Source organism: Homarus americanus, unplaced genomic scaffold (genome assembly GCF_018991925.1).
Source record: "Homarus americanus isolate GMGI-L3 unplaced genomic scaffold, GMGI_Hamer_2.0 scaffold36734, whole genome shotgun sequence".
Classification (NCBI taxonomy): domain Eukaryota; kingdom Metazoa; phylum Arthropoda; class Malacostraca; order Decapoda; family Nephropidae; genus Homarus; species Homarus americanus.
In genome coordinates, this window is record NW_024733126.1 from 9,285,730 (window position 1) to 9,313,229 (window position 27,500).

The 27,500-nt window shown below is 40.1% G+C and overlaps 1 protein-coding gene across 2 annotated transcripts in view; it reads right to left on the reverse strand.

The window, feature by feature from the left end:
• Nucleotides 1-27,500, reverse strand: part of LOC121869332 (uncharacterized threonine-rich GPI-anchored glycoprotein PJ4664.02-like) — a 143,378-nt gene that overhangs the window by 62,105 nt on the left and 53,773 nt on the right. For both annotated transcript variants that reach the window (XM_042370627.1, XM_042370626.1), the window contains exons 7-8: nucleotides 22,554-22,695; nucleotides 8,405-15,560 (exon numbers count right to left, since the gene is read on the reverse strand). In XM_042370627.1, the coding sequence (XP_042226561.1) occupies nucleotides 8,405-15,560; nucleotides 22,554-22,695 (7,298 nt within the window). The remainder of the gene's footprint in view (nucleotides 1-8,404; nucleotides 15,561-22,553; nucleotides 22,696-27,500) is intronic.

The window sequence follows — 27,500 nt, forward strand, 5'->3', positions numbered from 1 at the left end:
CGACACGCGCTCTGTTAAGGAGTACGCACATGAACTGTATGCTGCAGTGTCACGAAAGATGGGAATTACAGAGCCCAAACCCTTTAATGCTTCCTCTGGGTGGTTACAGAGGTTTAAGATGCGGAACAAGATCACCAATATAAACATTGGTGGTGAAGAAGCTAGTGCTGACCGTGCTGCGGCTAGGGAATTTCCTCCGTTTTTATGTGAGATTATGGAGGAAGGACAGTACACCGACGACCAGGTGTTTAACATGGACGAATCTGGTCTTTTTTGGAAAAAGCTACTTTCCAAGACCTTCGTTGTGAAGAATGCCAGCAAGATTCGGGGCCGGAAGATGCAGAAGGAGCGCATCACCGTCCTGTTTACCAACAATGCCTCCGGTACCTGTAAGCTCAAGTTATCGGTGATCCACACAGCCCGCAAGCCGCACGCCTACAAGAGCATGGACATGACCAAGCTAAATGTCCACTGGCTGACCGCACGTAAGGCGTGGATGTTCTCTACACTGTCCCTCTCCTGGTTTGATGACTGTTTCGTTCCCGATGTAAAGAAATTCTGTGAGCAACAGAATGTGCCATTCAAGATTTTGTTGCTGCTGGACAACGCACTAGGACACTCGCCCCTACTGTTAGATCGTCACCCCAACGTAAAAGTGGTCTTCCTTCCTCCCAACACTACGTCTATTTTACAGCCCATGGACCAAGAGTTAATCTGTAATGTAAAAGCTGCATTCTCAACAAAAAAATTCAAGCTACTGAACGACTACACCAACACCAGGGAAGAGTTGCGTAACCTGAGTGACACCAACACCGATAGCAAGAGCGAAGACGACGAGGATCAACAGTTGGCAGAGCAAGAAGTACTTTTCAAACAATTCTGGAGAATATTCAACATCAAGAAAGCTGTGGACTTCTTGGTGGAGGCATGGGATCAGCTGTCTGTAGCAACTGTTCGTCAAGCATGGGGACATGTGTTGCAAGGCATTCCAGGCGTAAGGCAGAGTCAATCTGTGAGTGGTGAGGTTCAGACTGTTGCAGTAGCAGTGGACCTTGCCAGAGAAGCTGCGCAGAGTGTTACAGCTGCAGGCTTCTCCGAGACCACCAACGACGGCATCCTGGAGGTGATAAGGGATCCTGATGTGACTACCGACGAGATGGTAGATGATGATGACGTCAGTGAAGAGGCAGGTGGTGCGTCATCCCAAGAAGAACACCGCTTATCCCATAGTAATGTTAGGGGTGCAATCGAGTGTGTTGAGAAAATCAAGCTCCTCCTTTCCGACGACCCTGACGCAAACAGGTATGAAATCTTCACTACCCAGCTGTTGCAGACTATGGAGCCCTACTTCAAGGTTTATCACGACAACATAAACACCAGCCGTCAGCAAAGCATAACAGAGTTCATCGCCCGCAACCCACCACAGCCAGCCCAAGCCAGTGATAGTGACAGAGGTAGAGACAGTGAAGATGACTTTGAGGGATTTGTCAGGGAGGCCCTGACAAGTGTGGATGACAGTGATGTTGACTCACCTGAGGGCCAGTAGCCTGCCCTCTGCCTCGGAACCAGCCTCCATCCCTGTATGCCGACCCATCTCTTCTAGTAACGTAAGTGTTCAACCAAACTTTTAGTTTTCCTAACCTAACTTTTAGTTTTCCTAACCTAACCTAACCTATATTTTTCCTAACCTAACCTCTTCTATATTACTTGTGTGTGCATACCATCATAAAGTTAAGATAAAATTTTTACTACAACATAGTTGTGTCGTCAAAAAGTGGAGTTTGGGGGTCGGCCCGGTCTCTATTTCAAATAATCCCATATGTTATGTTGTTCACTTTACGCGTTTCTCACTTTCCGCGGTACCCTGTGGGTTATATTAACCGAAACCATTGTTTCAATGGGTTTTTGGGTAATTGGTTCCAGCTCACCGAAAATTTCCTAAATTCAACAAAAATGGTAGAAAAGTTCACTTACTTTGAGGTGTGTATGTAGAAGGCTCCTGGATGATGATGATGGGATTTAGAATGGGGGTGGAGGAGAAGGAAGAAGAGAAGGCATTGGGGTGGAAGAAGTCACCCCATGGCGCCATTTCACCCATAAAATTTTAGCTCTCTTGGTGTAATTCAAGATTATTTTCTTTAAATCAACGCTGCACTGCATTATATATTGTCAATATGTAAAATATATTTCAAAATGACCAATAATTTGCTTGGAAACACAGAAAAAAAGAGTTTAGTTGAAGAGAGTCTCAAGCAAGATGTTACCTCCAGTGAAAACAGAGAGAAACTAACTCCTGTTTGCTGTGTTAAGAGGCTGGATGCCGCGCATTAAACTAGTCACTTTACCTTCAATTATGTTCAATAATTGTTAAAATTACTAAAAAATTGAATATTAAACTTTTAAAATCATTGAATAGTATAAACTTCTTGATATTTTCTAAAATAGTAAGGAATTTAAGCCCTAGAACCGATTAATGTATTGGTGGACTGATACTAAAGCTGGTTGCCCGGTCAGTGCAAGCGAAAACATGTTGAGGTCGGTTCGTAAGAACTTCGTTAACCGAATTTTTTTTCGTTAACCGAATTGAAGATCCTTATGGAAGGTAGTTCGTTAATCGAAATTACGTTAACCGAGGTGTTCGTTAAACGAGGGGTCACTGTATATATATATATATATATATATACAGTTGTACCCCACTTAACGCGGTCAATAGAACCCAGAGGGTCCCGCGTTAAGTGAACAACAGAACATATGGGATTAATTCCAATAGAAACCGGCCCGACCCCCAAACTCCACTTTTTGAAGACACATAACTATGTTGTAGTAAAAATAACATCTTAATTTTATGATGGTACATGCACACAATTAATACTTAAGAGAAATAGAGAAATACAGTCGCCAAGTTAATGTCCATTCAAATAATGGACTCAACTCCCTCCCCCTCTTCTCACACTACACTGCTGGCTCTTCCCTCTGAGAAATTTTTGGGGGAAAACCACTAAATTTTAATAAATAATACCTCAAACTAAAGTTAGGATAATACAATTGACATTGCTGGATTCCTTGTGAGACCAGGAATATTTTGAATATAAATGTCATATATTTTGCACAAAAGATAACATATTTACTCAGAGAAACATTTTATCTAAAATTTGTATGTCTAATGCAAAATATATGTTTATATTCAAAATGATCACCAAATTATAAGAATTCCAGCAATGTAAATTATATTCTGGCCGGGTAATTTGTATGAATTTTATGAGCTAAAACAGGCAGTCAGGCAGGGTGGGGGTTGGGGCAAATCTAAAAATAGCGTCTCGAGCCTGACACTCACCGCGTATATGTGGAAAAAATCCGTGTTAAGTGAAAGTTCAGCTCTGGCGAGGCACCGCGTATATGAAAAAACGCGTTAAGTGAAACCGCGTTAGGCGGGGTAATACTGTGTGTATATATATATATGTGTGTATATATATATATATATATATATATATATATATATATATATATATATATATATATATATATATATATATATATATATATATATATATATATATATATATATATATATATATATATATATATATATATATATATATATATATATATATATATATATATATATATATATATATATATATATATATATATATACTGTATATAAACTATTTATTATATAAAGTAATTACATACACTCCAAAATGTATGTACAAAACTCTCTCCATAAAATAACTTAAATATCAATAGTGATCATTATGTATTGCACTCGTCGTCGTCGGTCCATGCCTGGCGCCAAACCACCGGGCAGTCTGCTGATTTCGCTCAAGTACGCGCACGGGCTGTACGCTGGTTTGCCCGTCAAAGTTGCCACAAAGTGTGCGATGACGGACTCATCACTCTTGCCCGACGGCCACTGTCTGATAGTGTGGACGGGGCTTAAGAGTGCGTGAGTGTGTGTCTACTGTGCTGTATGTGACGTCACGGGACGTAGCTGGAGTGGTGAGTCAGCCGCTCCACACACAAACACCCATGCTCTTGGCATTTTGAATAGGAGAACAAGCTGTGAATATTGCCTGAACCCTAGCCTTAACATTTAACACCTTTTCTGATGCTTTCATATCTTTATGTTCTTTTTTACCTCACAAAAATCTCCAAATCTTCGTTTGAAGTGAATACCTGTCTCAACTTTTAAGATAATTTCTGAAATTTTTAATATTTTATCTTTTTTGTTTCATTTAAAAAATTCTAAAAAAGATTCGTTCAAAATAAATCTTGACATTTAATGTCATTTCTGATAGTTTCATAATTTTTCATTCATAAACATAACTCCAGTTAATATAACTATGTGGTAAATTTTGGCTTTACCATCAGTTATGCTTTTCAAGAACACAACCCTCATGAACAACGAGGACCACCAAGGATTTTTCACATGTTTACCACCACTGCCACCTCCATAATCTTCCACCAAATACCACCATTACTGTCTGTTCTTTTACAAACATGATCCCACCTTCACCCCACACTCCCTGGGCTGCTCAGGCAAATCCTCCTACTTCTGACTTCAATATCAATAATGTCATCACATCAAGTTCACTAATATCTTCATTATTAAAGGAGTGCCAGTAAAATTATTTATAAAATGTTTTGTTGCATATACAGCACATTAACTAATTGGATGAACGAGGAAGGCCATCCATCTTGTGAGTCTGGAACCTTACCACTTATTTCCTTTCGACCCTTAGTGTTTTTGTCCAGTTTTTATTTGCATGAGTTTTTCAAGAATGTAACCACCAACAAAAATTGAGGGCCAACTGTAAATGAAAGCCACAGCTGTCCTACTGAGACCAAATGTTTGGGAAATGAGTAATTTCTCCTCCCACAGGAAGCTCATCACTATCCAATTCTTGATGATTCAGACCCAGAGTTATTTTCTACCTCCCCAGGAGAAACCTCTGAAATACCCCTCTCACAGATTTAAAAGAATTTAGAGGATAACAATCAAATTGGTCCCCTACTTAATCACAGTATTAGGAAGAGGGTGATTACACTTAACCCCCTTGTTTCCTTAATACCAAAATTTTATTTACACCCAATATCCCTAGCCTATGGATATAAGGAGATAAGCAAAAGCAATGAATAAAGAATACAACAGTGCTCCTTTGGGTTATCATCACTGACTCAAAGAATGTTCTGAAACTATTCATCTGAGCAAGGAATTGAGATGACTTCCCTAGGTCATCATCTTATATGCCACAAAACAGCCATTAATATGTCTCCCCTTCTTACAACAATATTTACAGGAAGGAGAGAGCCAAATGCCTCAACTCCCAGAACACCTATAATTTCAAGCAATTTGACATTATAAGTCACACAATTACAAGGTTCATTGAACATTAATATTATCATCAGTAGCACTAGGCTCCATTAGCAAAGAAAATTCTATGAACTTTACACCAGGAAAAAATAACAATGTAGGGATTCAAACTACAGTGCTCATTATGGTGGCTCTGAAATCTTTAAAAAAATAAGCAAAACATTGAAAATTATGTAGCTCTTAGTTACCCAACCTATGATAAAAGTAGAGGCTAAAACACTTAGCTTCATGCCCCTCCTTAGGTGTAAGAAGCACTGCTGCCAGTGAGCCATTTTAACAGCATGTGTCTTTAACAGCATGGTGTCATGGCTGGAACTGAAGGGTATGAATCTGGAATCACAACTTATGGCCAAACCAGCTGACAGGCACAGTGCACACATGGTGATGTTGCATTTATAATTAATTGCTTGCTACCTTAAATGGTGACTTGTGTTTCTAAAGATCCTTTTCAGACTTGGTAATAGGCTTAAAAATACAATCTGAACTAATTAATAAATAAGTCTCAACCACTAACGTCTAAGTCCTATCCATGATTTCAAACTCTTGGGCTTAGCACCACTGATATTTTTTATGCAACCAGTACTGTGTCACATTCTGGAGGTGGTTTAACCCTTTAGGGATAATTACCCCACACATTGTGTTATGCCTGCCACGACGATTCCCACAACTGTTGTGTTTTGACTTTCCCACCCACACTTGGAAGAATAGGCATGATTATATTGTATAGGTCTGTAGACAGTCTGGTAATTTTAAGGCTACCGAAAGTAACACATTTTAAAATATCAAACAAGTACAGTACAGTAATGTACTGTAAATGAGTAATTATCGAACATCAAAATTATGCCAAAGAACTTTTGTGTTCCATTGAATCAAATATGTTTTCTACATTAAATAAATAAAACCAAGTTCAATAAGATGGGTGATTATAAATAACATACTGTAGACAATAAACTCAAAATACACTTACAAAACAATAACATTTAAATACACTAACAGCATGAAGAATAAACAAAAATGCTGAGTGTCACCCCAAAGTAACGTTTCATCAACAATTTTATGGCTAGCTTCGATTTTTTTTTTTATGTAGCATGCATTTTGGCATAGCCAGAAGTGAGTGAACCATCACATATTTTATTTAAAATTTGGACAATTCCCAAAATCTGCTGTTTGGACTTGGCACCAGGTTCCCAAAAATTTTCAACAAATTGCTGCTGCTGTCTCCCACACACACACAAAAAAATAATAAAATAAATAAATGTCAGGTGGGGTGTTTGGCTTGCACACTGAAGTTATAGTATAAAATTGGCTCAGCATTAAGGATAACAGGTTTGATAGGAGAATTTTGTTTCAAAAGCTCCATCTCAAAAGCAATCTTAAATGGAAGCCACTGGTAAGGACATATCCCCTGATTATTTAAAATGGCTAACACTAGAGCTACTTGGGCCAGCAAAATGCTGAACAATTCAAAACAAGAGCCTGCAATAACAAACTTTCACACCAAAATTTACAAAAAATTTTTTTGCTTGTAAAAAGTTATAATCCAGTATTCAACAAAGGCTCTAGTTAAACCCAAACCTTTCCTCAGGACCTCGATGCTGTACTGTACCTGATTCATACTTTTAAACTTCATCAAAGTTTTCACTTCTTATGTAATAATGACAGCTGAACATCTTAACCATGTAGGAACTATTGTTTATATTAAATTTCATATTTTTCAGAAAGTAAGTTACTAATAAGTTACTAACAAGGAAGAAGAATTATAAACATTACTTCTTAATATTCTAGGGAGTAATAATTACAACTTGTAATAAACCCTCCCACTTTATTTTCATCATCTATTATAAGATGTTCATCTTTTTTATAATACAATATTACATGGATATTTGTAATAAAAAATATTCTTAATATTTACTTCAGTCATACTGATTTTTTGTGGAGGTATGGTCCCTTCCTAGAACATCTGCTGGGTACTCTATGAGTAAGGTTCAATCCTAATTCTACATAAAAGTGATACTTTATCCACAATGTATGGTATGCCATAAGTTGGTCACTGACTAGAGTGGTTCATGGTTCATCTACACCATTATCTTTTAAGGGGTGCATTTTTTTTTTAATATACCTGTATACTGTACTGTACTGTATATATATATAATGTATATATATTACTTTTAAATATCAAAAGAACAATACTTTTTGAAAAATTATGAAATTTTCAAGTAATTCCAAATATGTGCAAGCATGTCTGCTATACTATGCAAGATGTAAAAATTCTTCAAAATATTAAAAAAATAAATATTTGTAATGATCTAAACATACATGCAAGAAAACAGTCATCACAAAATTTAACATGAAAATTATTCTATAATTGCAGTATTAGTCAGCTTACTCAGAAAAGTCCTAACCAAGCTCTTCTGCATAAAACAGTAAACAGCTAAAATTAGCATATCTTTGTTCATTCTCTCAAGTGAGCAGGGTCAGAAGAGACTGATGCCTTTAAAATGGCAATGCCAGCCAACCCTCCTCAGCTCTGAGGTGAAACCCAAGTCATAGGTATTGCATGGAGATCTTTACTCCACTACCACTGAATTTCCTAACATACTTTTATAAAAAATGTTTAAAAGTCGATTCACTAATAAATACTGTAATCTCAAGGCCAATTTCTCAAAATACTTAATGTTTAGGGATACCAATCCATTACAGTGACTCCTGAAATGTCAATTTTGTAAAAAAATAGCACTTTAAAATTTATGTATACTATATATATATAAATATATATATATATAATCTGAAAATTATATACTGATTAGTAGATTCAAGTTGGGGATGTGTGATTGGCACTCGTGCATAGAAAAAAAAAGATAAAAGTTCACTAATTTTGATAATAAATATCTCAACCTCAAGGTTGGCTACTGGAATAACAAACATTCCTCAAGGTTACCAAAAATATTTAATGACATTCAAGAAAACTAATCTTGTTAAAATAAACAATGAATACATCATACAACATAACCAGCTACAAAAGTTACTTACTGAGATCACTTTTTAAGGAGTCAATGGAATTGCTCCTCGTATCTTGTGGTCTTGTTGCCAAGCGGATGCGGGAATGAGTGGCTGCAGGTGAGCTTTCCAGACTTGAGGAGCCAGACATTGGAGAAACTGCAATCCCCACATCTCCTGTTCCACTGACAAGTAATGGAGAGGCTGCAGTGCCACGTCCTATCGTCCTTCCATTCCCATCAGTGCCTCCAACCACTAATCTCCTTCCACCACTTCCACCTGTACGGATCACTGAGGCAGGCTTTCTTGGAAGTTGTGAAATCTGTAGCTGAATATGAGCTTGATTTCCACGTTGCGGATGTTTGTTTTGGGTTGTTATCCCTGACCCTGTTGAGACTGCTTGAGTAGTTGCTGTGGTACTAGCACTCTGCTGCATGCTATTTCCAGAAGAAAAACTTTTATCTGGAACCCTTTGTTGTTCTTGTTTCTGCTGCTGTGACTGGTGGTTCTGTTGTGACGGTTGTTGTGGACTTTGCATTATGAATGATTTGAGGGTAAAGAATGGAGGTAATGGACCAGCCAAGCCTTCATTAACACTCTGTTCACTACTATTGCTTTCCTCACCCATTTGAAATGACGAAGGAGTGGGCGGAAGTTCAGTAGCAGGAGATGGGGTATGAGGGGAGGCTGTGATAGGTTGTGGAGTTGGAGGTGAGGTAACAGTATTTGCCTGGGGTGTGAGAGGAGAAGTTGAAATTACTGACGGAGGGGAAGGCCCAGATGCTCCACTGCTCGTGGATGTATTGCTGTGTGGAACACTGGTGGAGACATTAGTGATGACTGGTGTACTGTTGATGATAGATGTTGTAGTCACAAGGGATGCATTAGTAACAACAGAGATTTTGGTAACAGGTGATGTATTTGTGATGGTAGCGTTTGTAATAGTGGCTGTGTTAGATTGAGTAACATTGGGTACCGATGGCAAACTGACGTGTATAGAACGAGGTGGTGATACCAACCCCAATACTTCCTCATTACTGGCCACTCCAAGTTGCTGGATTACACCACACTTTTGTTGCTTCTGCTGCTGTGGTTTTGCATGGGTAGGAGGAAGCTGTTGGACAGCAACTTGTTGTAACACCTGCTGACCTCCTGATGTCTGCACTACTACTTGCTGCACTGTCTGATGGCCAGCCAATTGTTGTTGTTGGACAATCTTGCTAACAACTGTGGGGGTTTGACTTATAGAGGATCCACCAGTTAACAGAGAAGCAATGTGACTTTCCATAAGATCATTCATATTGATGCGTCCCTGTATCGTTACATTAGGTGGTGGACCAGATTGACTTGTGGTCTTGATCTTACTAAGAGGCTGGCGTGTGGTGATAGCAGTTACCTTTCCTCCATGACGAATGAATTGTACTACTCTACCCCCTGCCAAACCTGGGGCAAGACTGGTTGCAGTGTTAGACAGATTACTTCCTTCCACCTTAACATTTGAAACTACTACACCTTGTAATAGCTGTGGAGTTGCTGCTGCCACCACTTCCTGGCTACTTTCAACCTTAATTTTATCATCTGGGATAACAGTACTCCCAGTAGGAGAATTCCCTTGACCAGATAAAACCTGTGAAGAATACTGAACTGTCTGTACCCCAGATGCATTACTTGAGAGCCCAAGAGAATTGTCACTTGCTGGTCCTGGAGATGGGCTAGGTGAAGGACATCCAGCTATGGAACCTTCAGATACAGCTGGGCTGTTTCCAGCACCGCCCTCACTTTTTTTTACAGGACTCTTCTTCTTATTTGATGATTTTCCTTCACTTTTAGGGGGAGGACAATTTTTTCTATTCCGTGGTGCTGGTTGTGGCTGTGGTGTCTTGGCAAGATCCTGCTTATATTGTTCCAGTATTGCCTGAATGCGTGCTTTAGTTTCATCACTCTCCTCAACCTGGGGCTTGGCTACTGTTGGCTTTGGGGCTGGAGCCTTTGGAGGGGGTGGTGTCTTTGGCTTGGCCACCACTGGTGGGGTAGTTGGAGGGACTACTTTTGACTTAGGTGGTTGTTTTTTATTTTTACTGGAGGTGGATGATGGTGAAGATGCAATGGAAGAGTGGGATGAGGTAGAAGACAAAGTAGGTGATGCTGCTGTAGGAGGCTGTTGACTCTGTACACCACTAGCAACTGTTACTAAACCTGTTCCAGAGCCACTATGATTCACTAATATAAGAGTTCCTGCTTGAGTAGTGCTTGGAATGGTAATGTAAGTTCCTTCTGTTAGGCGTGTGCCTCCTGCATCATACACAGTGGTGGGTACAGAATACACATAGTTAGATGTTGTGGTGACAGCTGGTGTATCATTAGCCATACTTAAAAGCTGTGCAGCAATCATAGATTCTTCAGATGACATAGTGGTGTTTGAGTAGCTCTCTGCACTAGCTTCTCCATCAGTTATCTCTTTCCCTGACTTGTTAGATACTTTCTCAAAAACAGACTCAAATTCTCTAAGTTGTTCCAAAGTTTCAGAGCTTACAGCATTTGTTGGAGTGAGAGGAAGAGATGGCAGACTTGACTGCTGTGGTGGTGTTGGACTTGTAGAGATTGTGTTTGGCTGCCCAGCAATTCCTTGAACTCCTCCTGCTAATGAAAGTGTTGCACTTCCACCTCGTAAATGGTTCATTGCAACTTGATTTACTAATTGCCCAGCTGAGGGTTTGACAGCTGTAGTGAGAGTTTGTGTGCCAACACTTTGTGTGCTAGTGGAACTTACTAATGCAGTTTTTAGGTAGTGACTAAGGCGTTCACCAAGACCTTCATCTTGAGGTAATCGAGCAACCGTTACATTAGTGCTTGAAGTTCCTGAATTCTTGTCACTATCTACAACCTGTTGTTGTTGTAATTTTGCTCCTAGTCCTTCCTCAAATGCTGATGTTTCTCCAGGAGCCTGAGTGGAAGATGTCTGTGGTCTTAGAGTACGGATGACAAGACCACTGCGACCTAGAACTTTCTGTACAATGGTGGAGGGTGGGATCTTTGCTCTGACAGTAGTAATAGGACCTTGGGGCTGCATCACACCACCTTCAACACTGCCAGCTGGGGATGATGTACTAGTTCCTTGACTGAGGGCCACTACTTGAGGTTTGAGGTGGCTTGTTTGATGTGTATTCAGTCCCTGAAGAGCAACTGTGTGAGGTACTACAACTGTCCTTACAATCTGTCTGTTCTGTACATTCTGCAAGATCTTGACATTGTGTAACACATTAACTTGTCTTCCACCTGCTTGATTAAGGACCCCTGTTACCTGTTGTTGACCTGCTGCTGTTCTTACTGTTCCACTGCAGGACTTAATTACCCTTGTACCAGCAGGTAACCTTAAGTCTAATGAGGATGAATGAACAATTCCTAAGCCAGTTGACCCATCACTTGTGTGTACTTGTACAAGTTGACCTGGAACTAGTACCTGTTGCACTGCTCCACTACTGGTGTCTCCAACAGTAGTATTACCTCCAACACCACTGCTACTAACAATTCCACCGCTAGCAACCACAACACCACTTCCTGTGCCTCCTCCAACGACACCACTAGCCATAATAACTCCACTGTTAGCACTTGTACCACTTGCAATAACTACACTTCCATTGCTGCTACCAGTACTGGTCAGTGTACCCATTACAGCATTTGTTACTTGGCCTTCGCATGATACAGCAATGGGTATTCCACTACTGCCTACAACAGATGTGAGTGTATGTGGTAGTGCAGCTGTAATGGTGGTAATGGCTGTGGTGGACTGGGTATGAAGAGGGTTGGGTGGAACTGGTCGATCTCTAAGTAAAGTCTCTAACATGCTTGCTGCTCGTATGTCCCCCGGAGGGCTGGCCACGGTGGTGGTGCAGGTGGTGGCTCCCCTGGTGCTGCTGCTAATCTGAGTGATTGTAGCAGTGCTGTCAATGCCACTTACCAAACTGGTAAGTGGGGCATCACTGACAGATACTGCATCTGTCTGAGCAGCATCCCAGGTTTGCTGCAGCTGTTGCTGCTGCTTGCCATTATTTCCACCTAGTGTCCCCATGGGGGAACTAAAACTGTTGGTACTGGTGCTGAGGACACTCCCTACCACCGTGGCTGAGACTAAAGGGGCCGGCAAAGATGATGTTGATGCTGGCCCAACTGAGGCAGTTCCTGCTGTTGTTGATGGAGAACTTGCTATTAATTGGGATGATGATGGGCTGCAATTGATTGTTGCCTCTTGCACTCCCAGGTTGCCAGTTACCACCACCCCACGAGAGTATGTTGTACGAATGGTGGTTGTATTAGCCCTAACGGCCATCACAGAGTTAGCTGCACGGAGGGCAGCACTTGAAACTGTGACGGTTGGTCGTGCAACCACTGCTGAAAATGTTCCGGGTCGTGTTACTACTGTCCGTGGACTAACTCCACCACTTGATCCACCATTATTGAGACCACTGGGTCCTGCACCATCTGTTTTAGGTTTTCTAACAACAGTAGTGCCCTTGGGTAAAACACGACTTAAGTTTGTGGGGTTATTTTTATCAGTTGGAGGCAAATTTGGAGGATTGTTACTAACTGGCATGGCAATTGCAGTTCGGACACTCATAGCTGATATGGCATTTTCTGGTGACATTATTCTATTTAAGACAGTTTTCTGAGCATTGGCGAGTGCTAAAGCAGTTGAAGATTTCTGAGACTTATAAGTAACAGTTGTACCTTGTTTCTTGAGATAATCAAGACTAGCATCAAGTGACATGTTTTTTCTAGTTATTGTAACACTAGAACTTTTTCCTTTAAGTCCAGAATTTTGCTGAAGCAAGAACTTAGCATATGAATCATCATAGCCTGAAGTAGGTTTATTAATCATCCTTAAATAATTGTTATTTCCCCCAGGATTGGGCGGGCGAGTACCAGTAAGTAATGCTCTTTGAAATGGAGCAACACGTACCTTGCCATCCTTTGTACGAAGGTAACACTGAACTGATGTAGAACGAGGAAGAGAAACAGATGTAGTAGGTCGTATGGCTGTGGTGGGATTGGAGGGTGCCACTAATGATCCTGCATATCTCCAGGAACCGCGTGACTGACTAGACGGAGTGGTACGCATTGGTCCCAAGCTCCTCCCTGCCACAACCGTTGTCACTGACCTTTGTCTCTGTTGATCTATTATGGTCTTGTCACGTTCTGTTAATACAACTCGAGGATTAAGGTTAAGTGAGCTAAGTCGAGGAGCAAAGTGATCAGGAGATCGGGGTACACCATGGTACTTGGCATCACCTGCACATTCACCTCCATATTTCTGATGGCGGAAGAGACGCAAGGTATTTAGTAGATTTCTATCTCGTTTCACCTTCCCAGTTTCAGCGTCAATTCGAATCCGTTTACTTCTGTCTTGGTTACTGACAGCTGTTACTCTTTTGCCTTCAACTATACTACCACCTTCTGAGTCCATTTTAAGTAATCTTGTTTTAGCTTTGCCCTCCACATCAGATTCTTCTGATTCTGACACAGACATCATATAACATGATGGTTCTCTTCTTCTACCATATGAACCATAGTCAGAATCAGAATCATAAAGTCTATTCACATGAGTAATTTTCTTTGGTCTTCCTCTCCCTCTTTTAATATGTTTTTCATTGTCAGTGGTGTCCGATTCTGCAGCAGATGAACGACGGCCAGTTCTGGAGTGTGTGTGATACTCTCCATCCGAATATTCACTTTCGGAGTCATTCTCAATAAAGTGTTCATACCCTTTCTCTATACCTGTGAACTCTGTTATCTCTGCTGAGGGCATGTTTTGAAACTGACTGTAATCAATATTGAGATATTTTAATTCTTTGGTCATATTCTTAGCACTATCAGCATCATGAAGGTAATGCTCACAGATTTTACTCAACTCACGCCAATCAAGCATCCATGACAAAACTTGCCAACGTGGACTACTTAGCACCACTGCCAAATCATCACAGAGTTCCTTTGTTAATCCTAACTGATCTGCATCAAGTACCTGATTGGGTTGAGTCAAAACATCATAATTCGAGCATAATATGTTGTTCGTCAAATTAGTCAGCAATACCTTCCGTGATGAGTTCTTCGGTGTTTCTTGACTTAACTGTTCAATAAAATTTTCTGTGCTTTTGTAAAACTTGTCCATAGAATCTACATCCTCCTTATTTCTAGTTTCCACATGAACACTATTTTCACTACCTTCATCACCACCAGCCACATCTTTGGTTTGCAACATACAAATATCTTCTGTCTTTACTTGAGCACTGCTTACACTACTTACTTGTGACAACTGAGAACTTGGGGTGGGTAAAAAATTGGGTTGGGGTTGTCCTGTGTCTATAGTAACTTGCATTACACACTGGCCATCATGGGGAGGATCTCTAAGATTACTTGTTGGAGGGGAACTTTGGCCTTTTTCAGTAAACTCAAAGTCTTTTTCATCCTCATTATTCACTTGTACTTCACTGGCACTAGTCACTTCCATTTCAACAATATTAACACTATCCTGAACACCAACACAATTAAGACTATTTTGGACTGAGTCACTTGCACTGGACTTAATCCCTGTATATAAATCAGGACTGTGTGCATGTTCTTGAGAAAACTGTGTTTTATGAAGGTCTTGGGAGGCGGGATGAAGACAAGAGGTGGACTGTGTGGGTTGCACATCACCATAGCTATGTAAAGTGTCAAGACTGTCTGCTGTGGTGCTGGTGGAAGGAATAGATTGGAGGCACATAGCTGATAACCCCATTAATGTACAATCCTCCTGTTTAACTTCAGGAGGAGGAAGAGGAGGAGGACGAGGGGGAGAGAGAGGAAACTGAGGGGAAGGAGAAGAAGCAGGAGGGTGCGGCTGCACACTGGAAGCTGCAACATCAGCCTCGGATGGGGAGGATTCGCTCACAAAGCTATTAAGCAAGACTAGACGTTCCGGTGTTGGGTGGAGACTAAATGCAGTGAGAACACATTCCCGGGCCACACTCTTATGTATTGTGAAGACTGTTGCTAGATCCATGAAACCAGCAGCCATCTGTTGCTCCAACAGAAGATGTTCATCCTTCATGTTGTCTCCTTTCTGCTTTAGCTTGAGAGCTTCCAAGCTATTCATGTCCATTGTCAATGCACGGATTAATAGCTCAGTTACCAGTGAGGCCAGCCGGTTTCCAAACTGTAAACAATAAACCTTATGTAATTCAAACTGTTAAGAAATATGGACAATTAAAGATATACAACACTATATAAACATTCCAGGTTACTAGAAAAATGTTCTCCTCATACTTCAGTGCAAAATACATTAAGATGATGAATAAATTTACATATGGTAATATGAATTTAAAATGAAAGCCTTTTTCATCCAAGACAAAGAAAAAATAAAGGATAAAAAAGAACAATTTACAAGAGTAAATGTTATATCTGTTGCTAAATTTAACTTTTGACATCCTAGCATGACCTTGATCTATGACAGAGTTGAATTAGGTAGTCTATAACTCTTCTCTTCTAGTAATGACATATACTTGTAAGAAGTTTAATAAATCTTTTTTGATACACGAGTTATGCTCTAGATAGAGTTTTGACCTTCAACTATGACAATGGCCTTTGACAAAAACACCAATTTTGTTTAGCACTTCAACAGTAATCAATCAAACTTAGCTCTATTTTTTAATTAAAACAGTGAAACAGTTCCATTATGCCAGGAAGCATTCAGCATCTTTTAGTCATCTCTACAACGTATATGGATTGTAAGGATTTATCAAATATAACTTAACTCCAAAAGCTGGAATCAAACTTCCTTGTCAGGTGTAAAAAGTGAAAGTGGGTCCCATAGGCCTAATGGTCTATTTGGGACAGTGTGGATAAAGCACACTGTATACAATGTCTTCTTTACAGTCACTCAAAAATTAATAAAAATTAATAAAAAAAAAAATATGTAGGACAATGACACAATGGATGCAGGATTTTGACAACCATACAAAGACATCACGAGTCGCAGTGTTCGTTCTGAAATTCATCGACCCCAGAAAAGATAGCCTTTTGAGCAACTGTACACTGGGAGGCAGCATGGCCAGCACTACAGTAGACTGCCTTCAATTCCCCAATTATATGGCTAGGTAGCCATTTACAACTGGGTGAAATAGGGGTGCCTCAAGATTGAACAAGTGACCTTTAGAGCAAGAGGCAAGGTCTGTATATCCATATGACTGTTGCACCCCTCACATCAAACCATGGACCAATTAACACTTTACTTTTTTATAAAAGATTGTTTGGAATTTAAAAAAGAATATGATGGCAAAAATGGAATATTGATGTCACAATCCTAATTCTTAGCAGAAACTGTAACTTAGTGACTCCTGCTAATGAACAAACTCTTCTAGAGGATTTAGGATGATAGACTACCTCCTCGCTTATACCTAGGATTAATCTTATGAAATTCTCCCTGTCACCATTACTGCCCTTCAGGGAAATTGGCAATAAATGTTGCCCTCTAGAGACAAGCCTATAAAGTTAGCCAATTAGAGATGGATGTCTAATTTCTGTGGCAGTCTACTACAGTGGTCCCTCGATTAACGAACACAATTGGTTCCACAGAGTCGGTTGTTAACCAAAAATTTCGTAAACTGAATCTATTATTTCAATGGGATATTGGGTAATTGGTTCCAACTCACAGAAAAAGTACACATACAAAGTACTGTATACCAGTAATAGAATTAACAAACATTAAATATACACTAAATACAGTACTGTACTGTACAGTATACTGTATAATAATAAATAAAAAACAATAGAATACTGTATTTTAACTTACTTTGAGGAGGTGTATGTTATATTCCCGGCAGCTTTGTTTACATATCAAAAGGCTGATTGTAGAGGCAGTCGATGATGACATGCCATATTCTTTACAGAGTGCATTGGTTCTAATGCCTTCTTCATGTTTCATAATAATTTCTGCACTGTATATTATCAATGTTAACTAAATTTCAGAATGACCAATAATTTTAATGCAAAAATGCAAAAATATTCAAGAGACCAACAAATTCGATGTTCACTCCACTGTAAACAAAGTTAAACTAAGAAGCGTTGGTGGGTGATTCGGTCTGCTTATGGGCACACAAAAACTGTTCCCTGTACTGTACAGTATATATTATCAATATGTTAATTAAATTTCAGAATGACCAATAATTTTAATATAAAAAATGCAAAAATATTCAAGAGCACAACTTTCTTGATATTTTAATCCACTGGAAATTAATGTAAACATAGAACCAATTATTGCATTGGCGGACTAGCTGATCAGCTGATGCGCACAACAAAGCGTTAATCAAAGTTTTGTTCGTTAATGGAACTGAAAATCCTTATGGGAGTTAATTTGTTAACCAAAATTTCGTTAATTGAACCGTTCATTAACCGAGGGACCACTGTATTTTATAATAAATTTTCCTCTTATTACCTACAAAACCAAGGAAAGAGGGTATCTTAGTAGCCTGGTTACAGGCTACCCTAGATATAGGATTTCAGACTCAAACTCCATATCTAACTTGACACTCTTACAAGGTAGCTCCTGTTAAAAACTGCCAGCTAGAAAATGGGAAAAAAAAAGTAATCAATACTCCAAAAGTTATGCATTTATGCACCCCACAAAAATACCCCCAATGGCAAAGGAAGGTTAAGGACTGCCACCCCTAACTCTCCTGTAAAATACAGGTCCTTGGTATTACCCTGGACCTTCTGAGAAAGTGTGAACCTTTAACATCCAGGTTCCTATGATAACAATAGTCTTACTTATGTGTCAACTCGGAGCAAGCTCAGACTAGTTCATATCTAACCAAAGAGAAGCAACTCATTATATGTACAGTAGTAAACCCTAACCATCTAAAGGCTAACTAACAGTGGATTTCAGTGCACACCATCTTACTAATGGTCACACTCTTCCACTAGTCACCTGTGACAGTACATTCCATCATGACCACATTAATCAATTCAGTTATCATCAACACACTGACGTCATCTGAGGCTTTCAGTACCAAAGATTTCAGCTGCCTTTCCATACTTTTTCTTTGTCAACCACTTTCTTCACCCATTCTGTTTCAATCCTTGGACATGGCCCCTATACTGCTTCTGCTGTTCCTAGGCTGCCCCTGTCCCATTTATATTCCTCATTCAACAGTCAGTAATATTATTTTCTCCAGGCATTCTTGATTTCCTCATTATTAATAACCACATTACCGTGGTTAATTCTCACATACTGCTCACCAACAATGCTCTTGTTTCTAGCCACCATCTACTTTGTTATTATGAATATCTCGCCTCGTGTCCATATTAATCATCATACCTGCAAGTGCATCTGATTTAATTTTCTTACTCTTGTTCACTTCTCTTCTGGCCCTGCACTTGATGCTTAGGTAATCCTCCTTGTTGCTACCTGTTTTCCAAGCCTTACACAATCATCATCTTTTCACCTTTATCGCACTGTCCACTTCATTGTTCCACCACCATGTTAATGCATGTCTGGTTGGGCCTTTCATCCATTCACACTTCTGGTCACCCATACTTAGTAGAACATAAATTATTTTGGCCCAGCATATCACTATACAGTACAACTTCTCACATTGTTGCTGGTTGATTCCACTCCTCTCAGCTCATCATAAAATGCTTCTCTTACATTCTACTCCTTTAATTTCCACAAACAATCCTGCCCAAGCCATACACATTCACTTTCCCTGCAACTTTAAATCAACATTCTCACACAAGAACAATCTGTGCTTCAAGGCACATTCTTCCCCTGCTATAACCTTTACATCCCTAACAAGCTTCCTGTATGATTTCCTGACAAGAAGTACTGACCACCTGACTTATACATAATCAAACCAGTCTACTTGCCTTCTTCTTAAAAATATTACGCACAACTACAGTATATTCAGTACATCCCCAAACTCATGTACTTCCTCCTTCGAAACTTTTTGTACCTCAGCTTTTTCCACCATGCACATCCTCAAACCCTATGTTGTGTATAACAATATGGCTATTAAGGTCATCCCCCAGTACAGTATTACAATTTCCCTTTCACCGAGCTCCAATACTAAATGCACCAACTAATCAGAGAAATTGTCCTTCTCTCCCTTAAATAATTCTTACCTAATCAAATAATTAATACTCACATAGCCAAACCTCTGGGGCATATGCAGATATAAATGCAGATATACCATATAATGCCAAGTTCCCACTCTGTAAAAGTGGGTTGGCTAAAAAAAGAACATCCAGCTGTAAAATTTACTTCAAACTATTCAAATGGCAAATGGAAAACAATGCCATCAGTGACCTTGGTTAACCCATGCAAGCAAGGAAAAAGCCATATAATGGTAGTAATTATGGTGATGAAAACTAATAAATTATGATCATTTCTAAGTAGCCTTAGGCCACTTACAGAGGTTAAGCTGATCTTACCCTTAGATTCTTTTATCTTAGTCATGCCATGGAGGTGTTGGTCTCCAAACCAACCCACTACCCTATGGAGCACTAAAGCCATTAAAACAGTAAACATTTGCAACACAATCCAAATACCTAAATAACTAACTTGGTGTGTTATCCAGGTTGGATGTGAGTAAGGCGCATGGACCGGACGGAATACCCCCTCGTGTTCTGAGGGAGTGTGCTGAAGCCCTGGCCCCTGTGCTTGCTCGCCTCTTTTGCCTTTGCCTCAAAACCCAAACTTTTCCTTCTTCTTGGAAGCATGCCTTGGTTCAGCCCATCCCGAAGAAGGGTGATCATTCTAATCCCTCTAACTATCGCCCCATTGCCCTAACTTCATCCCTCTCTAAGACTTTCGAAACTATCTTGAACTCCCATTTTCTCCGTCACCTTGAACGCCTTTCTCTATTGTTGGATCACCAGTATGGCTTTCGCCAGGCGAGATCTACTGGTGATCTGCTCTCCTAATGCACCCATCTTTGGTCATCCTCTCTTACGGATTATGGGGAAACTTTTGTCGTGGCTCTCGACATCTCCAAAGCATTTGACAGGGTATGGCACAAGTCTTTGCTATCTAAACTTCCCTCTTTTGGTTTCTCTCCCCCATTTTGTTTTCTCATCTCTAGCTTCCTTGAGAACCGATCCATGGCATTTGTTGTTGAGGGATCGATTTCTCGCTCTTTCTCTACCAGTAGTGGCGTCCCACAGGGTTCTGTCTTTCACCAACTCTCTTCCTTCTTTTTATCAATGATTTACTTCACACTACAACTAACTCTATCCATTCTTACGCTGATGATTCTACTCTTCACTCTTCCTCACATTTTCCCCTTCCTCCTAACCCTCAAACTAAATCTGTTTCTAGAACTGATATCATAACTTCTATCAATGCGGATCTGTGCAGCATCTCTGAATGGGGAGGTACAAACTTGGTTAAGTTCAATAGTAATAAAACTCAATATTTACCAATTACACTTTGTAAATTAAACGATCTCCCACCAATTACATTTCAGGACGCTATCATCCTCCCAAATTCCGAAATAAATATGTTAGGCCTCACCATTTCCTCCAATATGTCCTGGAAATCACACATCCTTAGTATAACTAAAGCTGCCTCCCAAAAGTTGGGAATGCTGTACAGATACCGCAGCTACTTCACTCCTGAGCAGTTGCTCCAAGTATATAAGAGATTCATTCATCCTAACTTGGAGTACTGCTCTCATATCTGGGGTGGCTCTTCTTCTGTCCAACTATTAGATAGGGTGGAATCAAAGGCATTTCGTCTTATTAACTCTCCTCCTTTAGTCGACAATTTCTCTTCCCTTTCTCTTCGCCGCAATGTTGCTTCACTCTCTCTCTTTTACAGGTACTTTAACGGGCGTCCTGTGTACCGCCAGCAAGGCCGTGGGTTCGTAACACACGTCTTGCCCGCGGTGCCCACCGTTTCTCCGTGGATGTCGGTCACACGAGAATAACCCGTTATAGTGCCTCCTTCTTTCCTCACACAGCCATGCTGTGGAATGCTCTGCCTTCTTCTGTGTTTCCATGCTCTTACAATCTGTCTCACTTTAAAAAGCTGGTTTTCCGGCATCTTCGTAGTGTAGATCAATACAGTACAGTGATCCCTCCGTTAACAAACTCAATCCGTTCCAGAAGGTCGTTCGTTAACCGAAACCATTGTTTCAATGGGTTTTTGGGTAATTGGTTCCAGCTCACCGAAAATTTCCTAAATTCAACAAAAATAGTAGAAGGCTCCTGGTTGTTGTTGATGATGATGATGATGATGATGATGGGAATTAGAATGGGGGTGGAGGAGAAGGGAGAAGAGAAGGCATTGGGGTGGAAGAGAAGTCACCCCATGCCGCCATGTCAGCCATAAAATTTTAGTTCATTTGGTGTATTTCAAGATTATTTTCTTTAAATCAACACTGCACTGCATTATATATTGTCAATATGAAAAATAAACTTCAGAATGACCATTAATTGTGCTGTAAAAATGTAAAAATAGTTTATGTTCAAGAGAGTCTCCAAGCAAGATGCTTCCTCCTCTGAGCAAGGGACACACACTGACGCCATTTTGGGTGTGTTGAGTTGCTGTTTGGCACGCTAAAAACTAGTTCCCTGTACTTCAATTATGTTAAATAATTGTTAAAATGATTAAAATAATATAAGACTTGGAAAATTATTGAATAGTACAACCTTCTTGATATTTACTCAAATGGTAACGAATTTAAGCCCTAAAACCGATTACTGTATTGGCGGACTAATACTACAGCTGGTGAGCAGGCGAAAACATGTTGGGAAAAATTCGTAAGGAATTCGTTAACCTAAGTGAAGAATCTTATGGAAGGTAATTCGTTAACCGAAATTTCGTTAACTGAGGTGCTCGTTAACCGAGGGATCACTGTATATATAATTATTCTACAGTTTACAACTCCTCATCTTCCAAACACTTTTCTTCCTCAGCTGCATTGCCATGTATCTCTGGGACACTCTTTAGTCTATAATATGTATTGGAATTTCATACACTGTACACCAAAAAGCTTATTCATTATCTTTAGAATAACCTTACAAACAGCCAGGTTTCAGAACAAAAGATTCTAATGTTGTCATTCTATCTTCCAACAGACAAGGACCATCCTAATATACAAGGACAGGGAATAACTCAAAGTATCAATAAAAAGAAACCTCAATACTGTACCTTTGTATGAAGTATGGAGCTCATCCTATATATATGCAGTGAAGATTCAGAGAGTTGCATATACTTGTGGATCATCTGACTTAATAATTCATCTGCAACTGCTGCTGCCTCCTGTACACCACACCATTCATGAAATACACACCTATGAGATCAAGAGAAAAATACATTAATTGGATTAACTTAAATCAGTTCATGAGACTATGAATAACTATTGCGCATGACTTTAATTCTAGTATACTCAGTATACGTAGACATTACCGGGGGAAGACTCCACAAGCTGCTGTCATTGTCAAGTGGAAGGGAAGGGAATGCCCAACCACTATGGAGGCCCACCTAATCCCCCCTCCACTTTATGCAGAACCCTATCACCCCGGGCCTGCATTTTGTGTTATCTGTTCTCATTGGGGTCACACCTTCACTGCCTGCTGCCGACGTGATCGTCCCAGATGTTGCTTCTGTTCACTAAACCATAACACCCGCCTCTTGTGCTCAGAAAATCAAAGACCACCTAAATAGGGGTGGTGTGGGCGATGTAGTTCATCCAAGGTGTTGTAACTGTGGCGGCCAGCACAATGCAACTCACGGCAATGCCCCATTTGCCTGTCTGTCCCTGGGGAAAAGCCTCCCCGAAGGCTGCGTCTGCCACAACCCCCCCAGTCTACCAGGCCGCCTTCCTCTGCGTCCCCTCTGTCTCCAGCAACGCTTTTGTCAACAACACCTGCCCCTGCCTAGCCTCACCTGGCTGCAACACAGCAATCCCGGCCATCTCCTAACTCAACGACTACTGGGCCTCTTCCCCGTCTCTACTCTGACGCTGTCAGGCCTTGTGCTCCCACCGGTGCCCCCCCACAACCCCCCTCCAGTGACATGACACAGATCATATCCCTCTTTCAAGAATTTACCAACAGTATCGAAAACTCTTCGTTACACTCTGTACCACCATCTCCGACCTACTCCTGCCCTCTGTTGCCACCCAGTCACTCCTCTCTTCTGGTTTGACACAAGCTGATAGTCCCCTGTGAGCCCCCCCTGCTCACAACCTACTCCACTGTCGGCAGCCTTCACTACTGGTATAGCACCTTCCGGGCCTGCCCTGGTGTGTCGTGCTGCCCACGAGCGAAGTCCTGCCTCATCTTCACGACACGTGGTGTCTCAAACTGTCCACCCACCTCAAGCCGCGCCAGCTCCTGTGTCTGTGCTGTCTCCACCAGGGCTACCTATTGGACCTGAGGATACCACCCCCGGCTACCCATACCCCACCAGCATGTCAACGCACACGCCATCACAATCACACTAAAAGGTATGTCCCTCAATATTGTCAATGTCTATGTGCCTCCCTTACCCCTACTGTACCTGTCCCACCACATCATATCACCTCCACCCCCACTGTACTTCGCCATGCCTAGTACATTGGCAACCCTGAGCCTGGCCACACTGTATGTAAACTTTGTGGTTAACCCGACTCTCACACCCTCTCTCACTACATCCTCACTTGCCCTATGACCTCCCACAGGTCCCCAGCCGTTACCAACACCTCTTCCCTCCCTGACCAAATATCCCTCCTCCTAGTGACAAGCCTGGCACTTGACATTATTAGGGAGCTGCCACACTTTGCCATAAACAGATAAATTGTACCGGGAATTTTCCCCCCACACATTCACCATTCTGTCACTTAATGTAACTTGCTGACAAAACCCATGTTCCTTCAGGCTTTTACGCCCTTAATGCATGAGTCATAAAGGTAAGCATGAACTCCGCATGCTTCCCAGATGGGCGCTAAAAATGCTTCTGCGCTTCAACTTGTACAGGATGTAAGGGGGTGCCCAATAAACTAGCCCCCTCAGGGGCAATCTAAAAAATCTAATCTATTTCTACAAACATTATATGTAGTAGAAATTTCTTGATTCCATCAAATATCTCATGATTATGATCAAAACAAGACTGGATGTGGAAATTTGCAAGTACAGTCGACCCTCGTTAATTCGGACCCCTTCAATCCGGATTTTGGATAATTCAGACAAAATCTGAACCTTTTTTTTTTTTTTTTATTTTTTTTTTAGATTTGTAGGAACATTACCTACGCGGACCTTAAGCTAAATGCTGTTACACCCACTGCTGGGATACAACACCAGCATCTTTTTGGTTAAATGTAACATCTCCACCACTAGTGTGGGGGGGGATGCAACTTTTAGCTTCAGACATGAAGAATATTTACCATTTACTGCCAGTAAACAATGGAAACGTAAAATATGTACCAATTAGTAATGAAAAGTTGTGCAGTTCCTTCAGCAAATGAAGCTCACCAACTTACAATAGGCTAAATTACCTTACAACACGTTTTCAGTAGTCTATGTTGAAGTTCTTAGCACAGGCTAACTTATCATATCATATACGGTATCACAGTTCTCATTGATCTACAAAAAATACCGGTAATAAAAACCTTTTCGATATTTCACACTTAATATAATACCCGGTAATCTACTTCAACCTCCTATTGTTTACAACGACGCATGACGCACCACCAGCTGTTGAGTATCAGCTAGACGGTAAACGTGTTTTTCGAATTGTTTTCAGTTAAAAAACTGTTACATCACATGTATATTTTACCTAAACTACGCCTGAATGAATATATTCTCGGAAATAAATAGTAGTTTTGCTGAAACGTTATGTATTTTAATGTAAAATAGGATAAAATACACGACGAAAACAAAAGATTTTACCTAACCTTCCGATGTTCAAGAGAAGTTACTCGTTTTTTTAATAATTTTTGGTTAAAATACTGTTATATTACAATGGTATTCTATGCATACTGTGCTGATATAATGCATTCACGGAAATGTAATGTTTTTGCTGAAATGACATACGTATTACAGTGGAAAGTGGGATAAAATCGAGACGAAAACAATGACTTTCGCTTTCTTTCGTTCAAAAGATGTTACCGTAATCGCTTTTCGATTGGTTTTCAGTTAAAAAAACTGTTGTATTACAATAATATTCTATCCTAATTGACTTGAATAAATACTACGATACGATATTTCTGAATATTTTCATTAAAATCCATCCAAATCATTTTCCTTGTCATCGTCTGCAGCACCAAACAGCTCCTCCTAGGCCTCTCCTTGAATAGGGCTAGAGGGTACGTGTTTTTCTAATCGTTTTCAGTTAAAAAACTGTTACATCACATGTATATTTTACCTAAACTGCGCCTGAATGACTATATTCTCGGAAATCAATAGTAGCTTTGCTGAAACGTGATGTATTTCAATGTAAAATAGGATAAAATACATGACGAAAACAAAAGAATTTACCTAACCTTCCGATGTTCTTGAGATGTTACTCGTTTTTTTAATAGTTTTCGGTTAAAATACTGTTATATTACAATGATATTCTATTCATACTGTGCTTGATATAATACATATACGGAAATGTAATATTTTTGCTGAAATTACGTGCCTATTACAGTGGAAAGTGGGATAAAATCGTGACGAAAACAATGACTTTGAAATATAATGCAATATTAACCCCTAAATCAGTTAATTCGGACAATCGGCTAAAACAGACACCCTTCCCCCCCTATTAGTCCGAATTAACGAGGGTCGACTGTATGAATATCCATGAACATAATACAGCAATAGTATACAATGTGTTAACTCCCTCAACCCATTCTTTCCCAAAAATTGAAACTCTTGTACTGTACTGTATTATGCATGCATTCCCCACCCAATAAGGTAATAAAAAAAGGTGTTATCAGTACACAAGTATAACCCTTTCCATTCATAATATCATACATAAATTAATCTTGCTATTGTAAATATAAAAGTATTAGAAACAAGTTCAAGGTTTTTAATGATGATGATGAGTATTATAAAATAGGGCAAGAGTGGGCAAAATACGGCCCACAGACCACATCCGGCCAGCCACTGTGTCTAGTAACTTTGGAAAATGTATAGTTTTCCAACCCAAAAAAAAGAATTAATTTTGGTTCTGTCCTAAACAGGAAAGGGAGTTGGGAAGTCATAGCAGCAAGACCTGGTTCCAGTAAAAAACACTTAAAATGATTGACACAAACTACAGTTTAGTGAAGCACAAGACAAAAAGAGTCATGGTTAAATTATTCTTTGTCTGAGATTACCTTTTTTTGACCGTTAAGTCAGTATAAGAGACAGAGTCAATAATTACTTGAGATGACCTATTTTTATCCATCTAATATCATTCTCCTCAGTGTTTCTCACGTTATATGATGTTACAAAGACTTATCTGTTTTTTCATTCCTCATCACCCCCATAACAATAATCTCCGTACATGCCACAACCACCAACATAATTACCTCCCACAACACCTCAACACACAAGAAAAAGTGGTAATATAATTTATGAAATATCAGTGTGTCATGGTAAGATGACTAGTGGGATACCAGTGTTTTCCAACATTGACACAGAGCATTATTTCAGAAGATCATACCAGGTACACCCTCCGGTGCATCGCTTTACCTGTGTAAGGGTTAAGTGAAAAAAAAGTACTGAACTCAAATATGGCTCTGGGCCACCATGAGATCCTCTGTGGACCAAAAATGGCCCAGGGGGCCACAGTTTCCTCACCTATGTCCGACAGTGTTAAACAAAGTATCAAGCAAAGACTGTAAGCAATTTGAAGATATAAATTAAAAGCTTAGAAGTAAGATACAGCCATTTTCCACACTTGTGTGGGTTAGCCTGCAAAGAATAAGAAACAAAGAAATTAGGAGGATTTGCAGAAGTGAAAGTAGTACAGAAAACAGAACAAAGTAGACATATTTAGGGAGTTGCTGCCTTCATTGAAGGTAAAATGACCTTCCCCCTGTGTGAAAGGAAAGATATATGCAACTGGCATGAGAAGTGTGATGTTGTCTGACAGTGAAACATGGACAGATAAAGAGCATTAAATATGTTGACTTGAGCGAGCTAAAAT